The sequence below is a fragment of the Meleagris gallopavo genome, chromosome 14 (genome assembly GCF_905368555.1).
Source record: "Meleagris gallopavo chromosome 14, MGAL_WU_HG_1.1, whole genome shotgun sequence".
Taxonomy (NCBI): Eukaryota; Metazoa; Chordata; class Aves; order Galliformes; family Phasianidae; genus Meleagris; species Meleagris gallopavo.
The window spans coordinates 1,987,143-2,002,232 of NC_139417.1; the positions used below are offsets into that span (position 1 = coordinate 1,987,143).

The window sequence follows — 15,090 nt, forward strand, 5'->3', positions numbered from 1 at the left end:
TTGAAAAGCTGATAAAGTAGTGACAGGATTACAGGACAAGCTGACACGACTGAAGTACTTAAACTTGCTGCCTATGTTAGCAGCAAGACTTCAGAAAGGCATTGCCAAGTTATGGTAAGGTTCACAACAATATGAATATCAGCATTCAGTGCTGATGATGTAGCTGAACAACAGTCCTCAAAAGGCTCTACTCCATGAGATTGTTAACTGTCAGAACTAGAAGTGATTATGAGTCAGTAATAACCATGGAAGTAAGTAAAATAAAAATAAGAGTTTGAGATGCTCAGGTTTAAAATTTAAATAGTTCAAATGCTGTTTGACCTGGCTGCAAAGAAACAACACACTTGAAAATGTGAGCTTGAACTTAGAAGCCAAGAACAAAACATAATCCAAATGGAGGAATAACTGTATGTGCACACATATATGTATGTGTGTGTTTGTGTGCATACATGTATATGTGTACACACACACACACACACACGTGTATAATTTTAACCCAAGAAGAAAACTGTCAATGATGGTGATGTCACATTCAGTGCAAAACAGTCAGATTCTGTGATCAAAATACAAAGAGCAGAACTGCCCACTACACACAGAAAATTACTGAAGGCTTCCAAAATTTGCAGATTGTTGCTTCTCCTCACCAACCTCTTTTTGCACAAATCATTAATGGTAAAGGAAGAGCAGCCAACTTAGGCTCAACTAATATGCACAAAACAGTAAAATAAGCTCAAAGAAGCTTGCAGGGATGGGAAAGGTCTGCTATCAGTACACAGTTCTACCAAATAACAGCACTAATCCATCTGACAAGAATAGGTAGTTTTGAAAGTAAGGGTGAAAAAAAATTAAATACAGCCTCCTAAATATAAAACTGGCTACTCCAAGGATAAACGAACTTAAGCTACTGTTTTTGTTGTTTTTTTTTAATTTGGTGACAAATGCCACATCTTTTTTACTGCACATCATTTCCTGAAGTAAACAGAAGCTAAGTGGCACCGCAGGTATCACCAAAGCACACCTGCAACATGGGACAGTTCCAGTGTTGTGGTTTTTTTTCCCCCTCTCCATGGTGAACAAAGAGAAACCAGAACAAAAGCATTTCTTATCAATAGCCAAGAATTAATCTCTAACTAGAACAAAGCAAAGCAGGAGGCTGGTGAGGAAAGGCTTCCCCTTGTGGGCCTAAGCCAGGGCCCTCCTGCAAAAACAGCAGGACAGACATTCCTGGAACTTTGACAATCCATACCAAAACATGGACAGGTCAGGTTTTTGAAAGATCTTAACTTGCCTTGATAATGTTGGAGGAGTCTGTTCATCCTAACATCCCACACCTTCACAGTGTTATCTGTACCAGCTGCAGCAATGCATGTACCACTGGCATGAAACTCCACGTGATTTGCAAACCTGCAAATTGCAGTTAAATCCAACTGTTTATATTCAGCTTTGGTTGAGATCAAAAAGTTGGCTTTTCAGGAAGGAAAACTACATCACGATACAGTGAACATTGTGGAAAAGAGGAAATAAATTGAAAATTCACACTGGGAAATTTCTTTTAGGACCAAGCTCATAAACTCAAGCAGATTGCAGGCTCATAGCTCAAAATAACTGCCTCCAAAGCTCTCCATTACTGCTGTGTTAGGAGTTGTAGGTGTTAAGAGCCTCCTGAAATGTGATGGATCTGACCATAGAACATTTTGAAGTGTAAATGTCTACATAATATGTGCCCTTTACTAATTTAGCAGTATTTCTAGATCAGTGTATACAAAAATGAACACAGATTTTGTATCTTTCCATTATTAGTCTTAAATAATTTTAAAGATAGAAATGAATTGAATTTCTGCCTCAAATCCCATGCTGCTACTCACAAGACAGTGGAGTAGAGACCAACTTCTTTTTTGGACTTGTATGCAATCATTTTTCTTGTATTTTTTTTTTAAACACAAAACTGCAATAAAAAACTTAATCTTTAGTGAAGAACATCTTGCACGAAATTGGGTAAAATTAGTGACCACTTGAGAAGCTGGGAACAGGCCCGTCTCAGTACTCCAGGGACTCATTTTGTATGTCTTGACAAATTAACTTTTGATGCAGCTCAACAGCTTGTATGAAACAAAATTTCCTCATCTGACAACTGAAAAAAAAAAAAAAAAAAAAAAAACTTTTCTGAGTAACTCTTTGTCACTCTGAGGATGCAACAAAGCATCCAAAACATTTTTGCTTTTAGTTCACTTCAACTTAGGACAAGATCAGAGCAATTGTGGATGCTCTTTTTGCATTTCATTCTGATGGCTGCCTTCTGTAATAGTTACTAACGTTTTCCTAAGAGGTGGAAATTATTTCCAGGGGAGGAACCTCCAACTGCAGTAACAAAAACAGATGAACATCCACCACATCCCCACTTCAACAATCACAACAAGGCCAGTCCTTACACCCTGGCAGGTACTTACCCCCCATGCTCACAGAAGGAATGTATACATTCTCTGCTAGTTTTATCCCACAGTTTGACAGTTTTATCATCACTGGCTGATGCTATTAATCGTCCATCAGGAGAGAATCTAGGAGAAGAGTTATGGCAATTAAGAAGTGTACCAAAATTAAAGGTGTCCAGGATCAACTGGATTTGGCTAGCTCTCTAAGTCAGTCTGTAAACTCACTCATCCTTCAGGAAGCCACACTGACATTAGTTAGTCTGAAAATCCAACTGTCAGAGGTTGAGGGAAAGAAAGCAACCTGTAAGCCCTCAAACTGTCCCTAATGCCAGAAGTGCATTATATCATCTCTAAGCAAGTCTTCAGTCTGTCTTAAGGTCCCCTGTCCTACTTGTTTCAAATGTATCTCCAGTTGTTTCTCTATCGTGATTCAAAACAATTCCTACTTTTGCCACAACTATTCACAGCAGTGTAATTACTTCCAGGATAACGGCTCTTAGAGGAGAAGCTTCATCATTCTAGTGCATCAAATGAATGTCTGTGAAATTTTTAGATGGGAGCTTAATGTAAGAGAGATCTACACACAGCTTCAGAGGCAAATATAATACAGGTTCAGGACTTGAGTCTAAGTGAAGAACATCGTGCATGGCAGAAAACACATCCCACATACTCTTCTGTGGACATCTATAGTACTACAGGTCACTGCCACCATGAAAGTATCCAATGAAATTATCATGTTTATATAAACCTGCAGCTTTATCCTAAATATATATACACATAAAAATTCCTCAGAACTATGATAGATCACTGAAAGCTGACTTTTTGAGGCAGTAACAAGGAAATGATGACTTCATAACAGCAGCCCTTTCAGCATTCTGTGCACCTGCTTGTTATCACAGAAAAAGCAAAGATCATTAGCTGAACTTTCTGCAGGTGTAAAATGAATAACATGACACACCAAAACGCTTGTAGATTACTGTTATGTAAGTATTCTCCTTAACCAAGTGCTAATGATGAGGCACTGATGAACCTTTTTGAATAGATGCATGACAAGACTGAAGGCAACCAAGATGTAAAAGCAATTATATTATAATCCTTCATTTACCTCTGTTGGTAAATTCAAGATACAGAACTCATGACAGATACAAAGTGAAAGACAGGACTAAGCAGAAAAGATCACTAAAGAAATATAAAATGGGTACACAACTGCTATCTGAGGCCTCTTTCTGCAGGTTAACAACACATTTCAGTCACTGGACACATCTGAATCATGAGACCACAATGCTCAGCTTCTATTTTGAAGGATAAACCACCAACAGAGCGCTGTACTCACCTGGCACAACGAACCCAATTTATGTGTTGACTGAGTGAGAACAAAAACTTCTGCCTGTGAACTGTCCACACTTTGATTGTTTTGTCATCAGAAGCTGTAACTAAGGACTGGCCATCGCTGGAGAAATGAACACTTCTTACAGTTGCTGTGTGAGCCTTGAACACAGTAGATTCTCCTTTGCTAAATAGAAGGAAAGAACATTTCAGAACTCAGAGCAGCACAGCAAGGACATATTTTCAGGTACTGTAATGAAGCTTCTGTATGTCTATGAAGTGCTATTAACCATTATTTCCATGGAAATTTATGTTTGACACTAGAGAGAAAACTTTGGCCAAAGCCAAACAAGTTCACGCTTCACAAATTGTACAGAACACAAAGCTAAATCAAGTTGTTCTACTACAATACTGCCCCAGAAAGGGGCAAAAATGCTGCTGTTGATTTGTGCAACTATTTAAAAACATTTACAAAACCATCAACACAAGAGGAGTGGCTGGGATTCTCTACTGCTAACCAGCTCCTTCACTGCAATGCAGATGAAAACAGAGGTGTCTCTACAGCCCGTCCAGGTCAAGCCAAGAAGGCAACAACCTGACGTTCAGTAGGTAAGAGTCTCATGTTTGCACAATGTGTTCTTTACTATCACAAATGCATGCCTTCGTTGTCCTTTTCATTGCTTTACTCCCATTCTCCTTAGCAGCCCAGCATTCTACCGAGTCTTCTGGAAAGCTGGATTCTGTTGCCATATGCTGAGCTCCCTGGCACTACTGAAACTAAAAAGCAGAAATCATACTATATGCTTCCCAGCAATACCCCCACCCTCTTCAGAAAGGTCAAAGCTTCCAAGTTTTATTTAATCCTTAATTGTCAGAAGGCAAAGAACAGTAAAGATTTCTTCTTGGTGAAGTTTTCTTTTTGTACAAAACCAGAGAACATTCCCAGATCTGGCAGAATTTCATAGCAGAGAAACAAAATTGTAAAATTCATTAACATGCCTTCCCTCCCCCCCAAAAACAAGGAAAAATCCACACGCCAGGGTAGCATTCAGTTAGTAACATGTCCTTCCCAAAAGCAACTACAAGGCTCCAGATTCTTCAGAAACAAAGTCCCGACCAACAAACAGACCAAGCTATGGCTTCTCCCTCCCCTTTAACAATTTGACAAAACAAGTAGCAAGCAAACAAGTCACAAATCTGACTCAACCTCAACACCTCTTGTTTCAGTTGTGTCTAAAGAAAACAAGCTAACAAAGAACCCTAAGTAAACAGATATTAAAGCTGCCACACACCAAGATATTTCACAACTGATATGCCAATAATTTGCCTGTCACACTAGCATTTTTCTGACACAACAGCCACAGATATAGTTTAGATCACAGAGATCATCCCTGAATTTCTAAGACGGCATCACTAAAGTTCAGTTCTGCCATTACACCCCTACTCTTTTTATTTATATGTCAGCTTCCTAGAAACTTAACGAGCTTGTGCAAACCATCCTTCTGTCTGGGAAGCTGACATCTCCCATCAGCTGGAACCACTGCACTGCCACAGCAAACACATGTAGGAAATTCCTGAAGCATACTGAAGGTAATGTCCTCTGACAAGTGCTGAGATAGACAACTAGGAAAGCCCTCCGAGGTCTGTTGTCTCAGAACAGAGAAGGCCTTATTGCAGACGTGGCAGTAGGTAGCTGTCTCAGCCTCTGCGGTCACAAAATGAAATTCAAAACTTTTGGTGAAATGAGAAGATAGAAGAGTTGCCACCCCGGATTTTAAGGGTACAAACTTGAAGCTACTGAGGGAAATAGCAAGCAGGGTCCCTTGGAAACTGGCTCTCCAGAAGACTGAGGTGTGCCTAGAAGCCCAGGAGCACACAATCCCACTGTGCCACGAGTCAAGCAAGCGGGGTAGAAGGCTGGCATGGCTGCACAGGTAACTCCTCCCTGAACGTGCACAGAAAAAGAAAATATTTCAACTCCAGAAGCACAGTCAGGCTTCACAGGGAGATGATAAAGCGGCGGTTCACATCTGTGAACAAGGAAGGGAAGAACACAAGAAAAGCCAAAGCTCACCTTGGCCAGGGTATGTTAGAAAAAAACAACAACCCTATAATGTATGTTAACAGCAAGAGAAAGAGGAAAGCATAGGATTGAAATTTGATGAAGATGGTCACTAACAAGTAAGGATGAGGAAAAGGCAGAGGCTTTAATGAGTTTCTGTGTCTCTGTTTTTAACGCCAGTGATAAAGCGTGGGCTGCCAAATCCTCTGAGTTGGAGGACCACGGCAGGCAGAGCAGTGACTTTCCATCTGTTTCCATCTATACCAAAACCATACAGGACCAGTGCTACCAGCTGAATGCAAGCCCACCAGCTCTGATGGAATTTATTCGACTGGCTGAGGCAGTCAGTGGATGTTGTAGCTGGAACCCTCTCAACAGTTTACCAAAAGCATGGGGAAGTCCCTGTTGTCTGACAGCTCGCCAACATCATGCATGTCTAAAAAAGCTACAAGTGTCACGAAGAGGTCAGACAGTAGATCAGTTATCTTCAGAGCTCCTTTCTAACTCAACTACTCTATGGTATTATTCCTCTCCAGTATTATAAATAAGCAAGCAGCACAGCTCTGGAGACATCAGAATGACACTGTTAGTCTCTTCTATTACCCCAGAATGATGAGTCGCAAGGTTTAAAATTTTAATCAAACATAATTAACCTTGTGTCTCTAAATAACATACAGGCTGACATGCCATTGTGATCACTTATTTCAGGAAAGTTTAACTAAGCCTAAGTTAACTATAATTTAAATTATAATGTGCACATTTTAGTTCTTTTTTTACTATGAATTCAGTTTTAACTGCATTAAACTTCTACTGTATTTATTGTATAGTCATTACATCATTATGAAATCACAGTAATAATTCTGCAGTTAAAAGATACACTGAGATTTACACTAGAAGAAGGGGTCACACTTTGGTCAACTGAAAATGACACATCTGCCTCAGAGATGTAACTCATTCAGAATACAAAGGGAGTTCTAGGAATTTTTACAAGAGTTCAGGCATCAGTTTCAGGTGAGTGTCACAATTGCTTCTTGGCCTTTTAATATCTAGGCAGTTTGATATCTGCTACCTCCTCTATGAGAGGACTTTATGTTAAATGGGCTGTTGGGCACGGCAGTTGGAGCCAGTACTTGCTCCCTGCACCTCGTGCATTATTCCAGTATGGCAGTACCTTCATTTTTATTTTTCCAGCTTGACAGCACAGGCAACCCTCATCCCAACCTCCCTCAGTCCCCAGGTGCTCCAACATAATAGTTTGAGGCTCTGGAACCTGAGGGAGAGGTGAGTGAGGATGCAGTGGGAGATCCACCCATGATGCTGTCTAGAGAAGGTCGACTCCACACCTCAAGACTGCCTCCACCGAGAAGGACAGCAGGACGATTGCCATAGGTGACTCCCTGCTGAGAGGATCAGAGGGCCCTATGCGGTGGTGTCGGCCATACCCTACCTCCAGGGAAGTGTGCTGCCTCCCTAGCACCCAGGTCAGGCTAATTTCTAGGAAACTTCCTTGTATGGTTCACCCCTCTGTTTGTTATCCATTATCGACAGTTCAGGCCGGCAGCGATGGAGTTGCTGACAGAAGCCTGAGGACTATCGAAAAGGACTTCTGGGGACTGGGGTAGTTAGAGGACAGAGTGGGCATACAGCTTGTATTTTCCTCTATCCCTTCAGTGGCAGGAAGGGACCAGGAAAATCCATCTCTGGTAGCTGAGAGGCTGGTGCAAGTGCAGGAATTTGGCAGGTTTCTTTGACCATGAGGTGTTTTACTTGGCACCTAGCCTGATGGCTGCAGTTGAGTCTCAAAGGGAGAAAACAGATTCTAGCACAGGAGCACGCAGTGCTCACTGAGAGGGCTTTAAACTAGGTATGAAGAGGGAAGAGGTTAAAATGAGGCTCACAGAGGGACCTTACTGTTCTCTACGACTCCCTGAAAGGAGGTCAGCCTCTTCTCTCACGTAACTAGTGATGGGACAAATGGGAATGGCTTTGAGTTGCACCACGGGAGATTCAGGTTGGACGTCAGGAAATGCTTCTTCTCCAAAAGAGTGGTCGGGCTCTGGAACAGGCTGCCAAGGGAGTGGGGGCAGCCACCAAACCTGGGGGTACTCAACAAGTGTTTGGCTGTTGTAGCGAGGGACATGATTTAGTGGGAAATATTGGTGACAAGTAGATGTTGCACTGGATGATCTTAGAGGACTTCTCCAACCTCGGCGAATCTGTGATTCTATGATGATTGGTGAGTGGTTGGAAATGAGGACACAAATTTAACTTAGCTTAGGGGATAGAGAGAATATTACTCTAGCAAACATTATGATAGATTTCTAAGAAGACACTTTCAAAACCTAACAGCTCCATGACATAGGCTGCTTATGGTTTAACGTATCACCAAAAAAAACTTTCAGTAGGTATTTCATAGCCAGCAGAGCTCAACAAAACCTAAATAACTAAAAATGCTTTTGCAGGTTCCTGAAGGTTTAAAATTGGGGGATATTTGTTTTACTTGTTTTTTAAGCCCCTTTTAATTTTACTGCCACAGATTTCAGGTCTGCTTCACTCTTGAGTTCTAGAAACAATTTATTAGCCTTTAATAACATCAGTCAATAAGCTCAGAAGCAAAGGGACCTCAAACACCTCTTTATACATTTGCCCATTAAAAAAAAAAAAAAAAAAAAAACACAACTCCACAAGAAGCTAGAGGAAAAACTGGGAAGTCCTTTTCTGCATCTCAGCCACAAAAAGCTTTACTTGCAGCAAAATTAAGTTTTGAAGCAGAAGCTCTGCTCTCTCCTGCTTGTGTTCTCGTATATCATATAAAATAATGCATAACAGTAAAATAAAAGAAGCTATGAAGATTCTCAATGACTGCCAAGAACTTGACAAATGAGTTAAGGTGTGCTATTAATGATGCCTGGGGTGAAACCAGGGCAAAGGGTGAGCACAGCACAGGGCTGACTCCAGTTAATAATTATGTATTTTAACACCGTAATGCTATAAAGGGATGATGATAACAGACGATGATAGCAGGGTGACAAAAAGTTTGCTACAGCAAATGAGAACGAGTCCAAATACAGCAGTCATAAAGACAAAAATAGAGGAAAAGAGCTGCTTACCTTTGGAAGCTTTCAGGTAGGCAGGGCTCTCCAGCAAGAGACGCCCTCACCTCCACTGACAAGCCTTAAATGAGGGCTGGGAAGGAATGGATCCTGGCTCCACCCCTTCTAGTTACTCAGATGCATTGCTTGCACCTGAGCTCCCCTGGGTTGGCCCTGCCTTCCCACCAGGTGCTCAAACACTGTTTCAGGTTGTGACTGAGCACTTCCAACACAGATACATTGGCTAAACACGTTCCTGTGAACGGCAAAAAACATGCAGCCTTGCTTTTCATTTTGATAAAGGAATTTGAGAACAGGTTTCAAGATTGCTGAAAGAATCAATTTTTTTGTGTATCTGTGACTCCATTTTCAGTTGACATAATATACATTATCTGCTAATTTTAAATTGGAATGTATAGGGTTGCCATCAGATATTCATCTGAAAGAGAAATCTGATTATGTCTCTTTAGCAGACTTTTATAAGTTACATCTTACCAGAGGAAGATGTCCCTGGCTTCACAATCTGCCTTGCTCATGTCATGACTTTTTGGCAGTACATAAACTTGTGAACAACTGTTTTCAAGGATGGAACATAGAAAGAGTAAAATCTCATCAAAAATCTCTGCTGAACACCTTAGGAACTCACTAAGAACAGCAACCACTTCCAATGAACCAGACTGATGCATTAGTTCCACTAAAACAAGGTTGAATATCCTGCTAGCATTATGGTTTTTGGCTTTTTAACGCTTTAATAAAAAAAAAATTAAGAGGTTTTGCAGCTTTTATACATTAACTATATTATATACTTTATATGCAGCTCAAGACAATTCCTCTTCACTCAGGACAACCCAGGCAAGCCAACAGGTTGGACTGCCATTCAAAGGAACTAAGCCCTCTACTCAAAAATTTGAAATCCTTATTGGAAGAGGCAAGTAAGGTACTGAAAACGTAAGTAAATTCTAATTAATCACATGAAAGCTCACAAAAAGCAGTCAATACACAATCCAAAAATCATCTTTTAGCACTATGCCATCATTTACAATGAATGGAGGAAAGTTACTAGTTTTAGATCAAGAAATAAAGATTAGGAACCATCTAATATTGGATGGACTACAGTAGGCTTGAAAGTTAGTAACCTTCACCCTGCTCACAGAATAATTATCTCCAAGTATCTTGCTATACTCCAGCTTGAGTTTAAGCATCTTGCTTTCGATTGGCAGAGAAGCAAAGGATTGGTTTGCTATAAGAGACTGGGAAAGAGCAGGGAAAAAGAGGCTACATTAGTGACTTTAAGCTTTTTAAGGGGCTTCAATTTCATCTCCAGTGGCATTTCAAGACTGAATTGCCTCTTCTCTGTCTGAGCTGCTGCATAAAGCTGTTCTTTCCTCAGCCCCAGACCTGGAGAACTACTTTCAAGAGGTAAAAATCCCACGCCAGAGTTAAACACAAAAGGATACACAGAGGGAATAGCTACTTACACACTGGGAACCCATAAGCAGACTGTTTTGTCTCTGGAGCCCGAAGCTACAAGGTGGCCAGAAGGGGAAAACTGAACACACATCACTGCATCTTTGTGGCCCACGAGGTGATAGGCTCTCATCTGAGGTTTCATACTCCAGATCATCAGGCTTGAATCCATTGAGCCACTTGCTGTGTTGAAAAGAAAAAAAGGCAACTTGTGTTAGTTCTCCTCCAATTAAAATGGAGCTACTTTTCATTCTCCACTTGGCAACACAGCTTCCAACAGCTTCACGCATACTTTTGCATTTCACTGATGCATTGCACACTGTGTATTTAATTAGCAATTCATAGCCTTGCATTGGCTTGAACTGACATTTCAGCTCCCAGGATAATGCAAGAGCTGCAGAAGAAAAGGCCACAGAATCTGCAAAGCCAAATAAACACACACTAAGGAAATGCATAGAAGTTCTATGGAGGAAGCTTATCTTATCACTTTTTCATTGGAAACAGAAGCAGTCTGAATATCAAGTAGCACCCTATCAATTAGGCAGAAAAGCCTTGTGACCTATGACTTAAAGGCAACCCATACATATTTCATCCCCCTGCCACTGAGCTCTTTTCTTGTAGCAAAACATTGATCACACCCAGTTCAGGACTTAGGAAAAATCCGAGCTTGCAATAAAATTAGAGCAGTGCTCATTTTGCAACAAGAGGAGTCAGTGGGACTTCATAGCAATCATGAGAAGCCTGAAGGGACTATGGGTGGAGACATGGGTCCCTCTACCTACCTATACCCACTCAGCATTCTCATGTCTGCTTCCATACTCAATAGTTAGAAGAAAAAAAAAAAAAAAAAGAGGGAAAAAAAAGCAACCACCACAAACTGCAATTTGTCTTCACTCCTGGGCTTCTGAAAAAGGGGTGAAATGCATGCTCCAGAGACAAGAAGAGGTTGTAGGGACTCTGCAGGGGACAAACACTTTACTTAGAAGAAGAATGTTCGTGCCCCCAGTCAGATGCTGTTTTTCTAAGACCTCCTTCATCAGCAAAAGATCTGTAAATAGGAGGTAGAATTCAGATGTGTGCACACAGCAAATAAAACTGACCCCATCTTCAAGAAATGCTCCGTTCTTTGCCTTGCTTCTCTTCCACAGCTCACTGCTGGCTGTAAGGAGAGGCCAGCTCCAACCTGACAAAAACACATCTCAAATGAAAGCATCTCCAAGCTGCTGAAATTTATACAAGCCATTGCTTCTCCCCATATGTAGGGAGGGAAAACTGTCCCTGACAAGAACACCAGACAAGCAGTTTACATGGATAAATTCCATTCCAGCCTAGACTTGCTCTCCTCAGGTCTCATTGCCAACTCAGCAAAGTGAAAATCTATTCATGCCCCCTGAAGCCCACCATGCTACATGAAGTCTGCAACATAGTGCCCCTGGTTATTGGTAAAGAGTAAATATATAATAGCATAAACTCAGCAAAGAGAAAAAACACTAGACAGCAAGTCTCAGAGACTGTGCCAATGAAGATTGCCTCCTACAGCACCTTAACACCTAAATAATGGAAAACTTTGTAGATTTTCTACAAGTAGAGTGTGCACATCTTTGCCTGCCAAGAAGCCCTAGGTGTCTTTCTCTTCCCAAAAGCTACATGGGACATACCTGCACCAAGATCTTAAGATTCCTCTAGGAATAAAGATCAGTTTGACAGTAGGTCCTCATATGGCAGTATCATAATTACAAGAAGATTTCAGTTCATTAGCATTATGGCAAAACAACAAATAGCTTCAGCTAGAAATGTCATTTCACCGTCTCTTAAACAGAAAAATAACAATCTTCTTCTGATACTGTTCAGGATATGTTTATTTCATACAGAGTCACTTGCAAAGCAGATGCTGGTGCACAAGCAATGGGGCAGAAGTGTACTGAGTTCTGAGTCTGGCAGAGGTGCAGACCTTCTTTAGGGGAGGTTCAGGTTGGATATTAGTAAGAATCTCTTCCAAGAAAGAGCAGTAATGCATTGGTACAGGCTGCCCAGGGAGGCGGTGGGGTCACCATCCCTGAAGGTGCTGCAGAACTGTGGAGATGTGGCACTGAGGGACGTGGTCAGTGAGCGGATGGGGATGGGCTCATGGCTGGACTTCACGACCACAGTGGTCTTTTCCAGCCTTAATGGTTCTATGATTACATATATTCTTGATGGAGAAACACACAAACAAACAAACACAACGTTATGCATTTGCCTGTTGCTTTTGTATCTCATTCAAGCAATATCTTAAGGTTTTAAAGGGAGACAACTGTATAAAAGCAGATTGAGTACGTGGCTGAGCAGAAAGGGATTTAAACTTTCATCATAGTTTCACTAAGACATTGTCTGGCCAAAAAACTATTGTAAATACCATAGTTTTTACAGGACTGATACAAAAAAAAAAAAAAAAAAAAAGGAAAATAATGAATCATGCTCTGACATGTCATTAAAGTGTTTTGGTAGGATGCTATTTGGAATTTGTTAGCAGTAAGTACCATCCTTACTGGACTAGGCAAGCAATCTAATCAAATAGAAAGATCTAGTCCTTTAGGGTTGGTTGGCTGATTTTGGTGTGGAAAAAGAAAGGAGGTGGGAAAAAAAAACTCTAAGATCTCATAACAGTAAAGTATATGTGATTGACCCAATGATGCCTGAAAAAGAAACATGCTTAGAACTCATTCCCTTTCTTACACAATCACATTTATTAAAAATATCAAGAGTACTTCTTTCAAGGCCCAGCTGGAGGAGGCAAAGGCTCTCATTCTACTTCAGAAAGGCCAGTCAAAAGCAGTGTTAAGTTGCATTCAGAGCATCCCAGCTGAGCAGAGATTTGCACTGACCAGATATGTTTTTAGGATAGGCAAGCAATTAGGGATGCAGAAGGCAATGAAATCACTCCACAATCAAAGATACAAGGAGCAGGATGAAAAAGCAGAAAACAACACAGACAGCATGGGTCCCAGACAGGTTTGATTTTCCTTTCCTTGTATCTTCCAGAGCTACAGTGTTGCAGGTTGTAAGACACAGAACAGGATTATTACAATTTACAACACCTGCTAGGCTGCTTTATTTCTGTTTAACAGTCCATCAGACACACCGACTCCAATGACCATTTCTGCCTGATCTTCACTGTGAACCAAAGCAACATTCTCACAGACCAAACCACAGCTTCATCAAGAGTCAAAACTCCTGCTGGTTCCTGTTCCAAGAGTACACAGCAAGTTAACTAACAGCAGCTGTGACACAAGCCTTGGTGTAACCACAGGCAAATGCCAAACCAGGAAAAACAGAAGATGGAAGAAGAAAAATACTTATGCAGAGCTGAAATAAAAATAAAAATACAGTTTTAATTTGCATTTACTGCACCATAAAGCAAGGTAGCTTTAGGCAGCAGCAGACATTCCCAATGCTCCAACAGAATGCTCACAATCCGTCACCCTGGTTCAAAAACAGGACGAGAGGCACTGGGAACAAACAGAAAGTTTGCAGATAGGAAGTTGCAAATGAAGATGAGGAAGAATTTCTTCCCAGAGAGGGTGACTCAGCACTGGAACAGGTTGCCTAGAAAGGCTGTGGACTCTTTCCCTGGAGATGTTTAAAAGCCATATGTATACAGTCCTGGGTAACGTGCTCTCAGGAACCCAGCAAGAGTTAGGAGACTGGACCAGACAAACTCCACAGGTCCCTTCCAACCTCAACCACGCTGCACTTCTGCAATTCTTCCAGTCGTACATAAACCACTCATCCCAAAACTCACCAATCTTTTCACTGTAAAAATGAATTCTTAAGTCTTTTAGAATTCAGGACCTCCATAGTTTGTATAACTTAAGAAATCTTTTTTTTACCAGCAGGCCATCAAAATACAGAGAGATGACGATTTACCCAATTGTTTCTTATTGAGGCTGAAGTCCACACTAGTGATGGCATCTCTGTGGCCTTTGAAATGCCTCTCTAGAGATGGATCATCCTAGAAAACAATAATGTTCAGACAAGATAGATTAAGAATCATCGTCACAGAATAAAAACATTTTATTTCCACAGCAAGCTAACCAAGCCACATGAAAGTCAGCTACTGGTATGAACATCATGTATCTCCCTGTATATCATTAAGTTTTTGAAAGAGCAGATTATTCACGCTGGTAACTTCTCCTGGTCTTATCCAACTTGTGCAAACCAGCTGTGCATTTCTGGCAATATACTTCCCACTGCTATTGGTGCCGGGAACCCACAGCTGAGCCTGGAACACCAGGTACAGCTTTGCATTAACAGCTGCCCGTCTCAGGCCAGGCGTACACAGAGCTCACGCTTTGCACAGAAGGGACAAACTCAGCACACCCACCAAAACAGCCAGATGTAAAAAGAACTGCAGCAGAAAGGTCTGGCCGCTGCCATTCCCCTGTAGATGGCAACCAGCACACCTCTACAGCTGCTGTGCTGCAAAGGCAGAGGCAAAGCACGGAACTGGGGGAAAATTTAAAAATAACCAAACAAATCTCTAGGGGGAAAAAAAAGAAAAAAATCACAAAAAGAAAGTCCTTCAGACTTCAAAATCAGTCCTCCAGCCTCCAGCCCGGCTCCTACACACACAGCCCCCCCTCCTAACCACGCTCACACTAAGCGCCACCAGATCGCTGCCCCGTCATGCAGCCCGGCCTCAGCAGCACTAAGGCCCCCACGGAACCAGAGCTAC

General features: G+C 41.4%; 1 protein-coding gene and 1 long non-coding RNA gene across 5 annotated transcripts in view; one reads left to right on the top strand and one right to left on the bottom strand.

The window, feature by feature from the left end:
• POC1A (POC1 centriolar protein A) overlaps positions 1-15,090 on the bottom strand; it is a 53,725-nt gene that overhangs the window by 37,117 nt on the left and 1,518 nt on the right. For all 3 annotated transcript variants that reach the window (XM_019619997.3, XM_019619998.3, XM_003209961.5), the window contains exons 2-6: positions 14,283-14,367; positions 10,388-10,559; positions 3,763-3,942; positions 2,448-2,555; positions 1,289-1,404 (exon numbers count right to left, since the gene is read on the bottom strand). In XM_019619997.3, coding sequence (XP_019475542.1) covers positions 1,289-1,404; positions 2,448-2,555; positions 3,763-3,942; positions 10,388-10,548 — 565 coding nt within the window. In that variant the 5' untranslated portion in view covers positions 10,549-10,559; positions 14,283-14,367. The remainder of the gene's footprint in view (positions 1-1,288; positions 1,405-2,447; positions 2,556-3,762; positions 3,943-10,387; positions 10,560-14,282; positions 14,368-15,090) is intronic.
• On the top strand, positions 3,936-14,928 carry LOC146543374 (uncharacterized). Of its 2 annotated transcripts, none has more exons than XR_014886305.1 (2): positions 3,936-4,364; positions 4,457-14,928. It is a non-coding gene; the product is annotated as an uncharacterized LOC146543374 (long non-coding RNA). The 2 variants fall into 2 exon arrangements; XR_014886306.1 differs by having other exon boundaries at positions 4,460-14,928.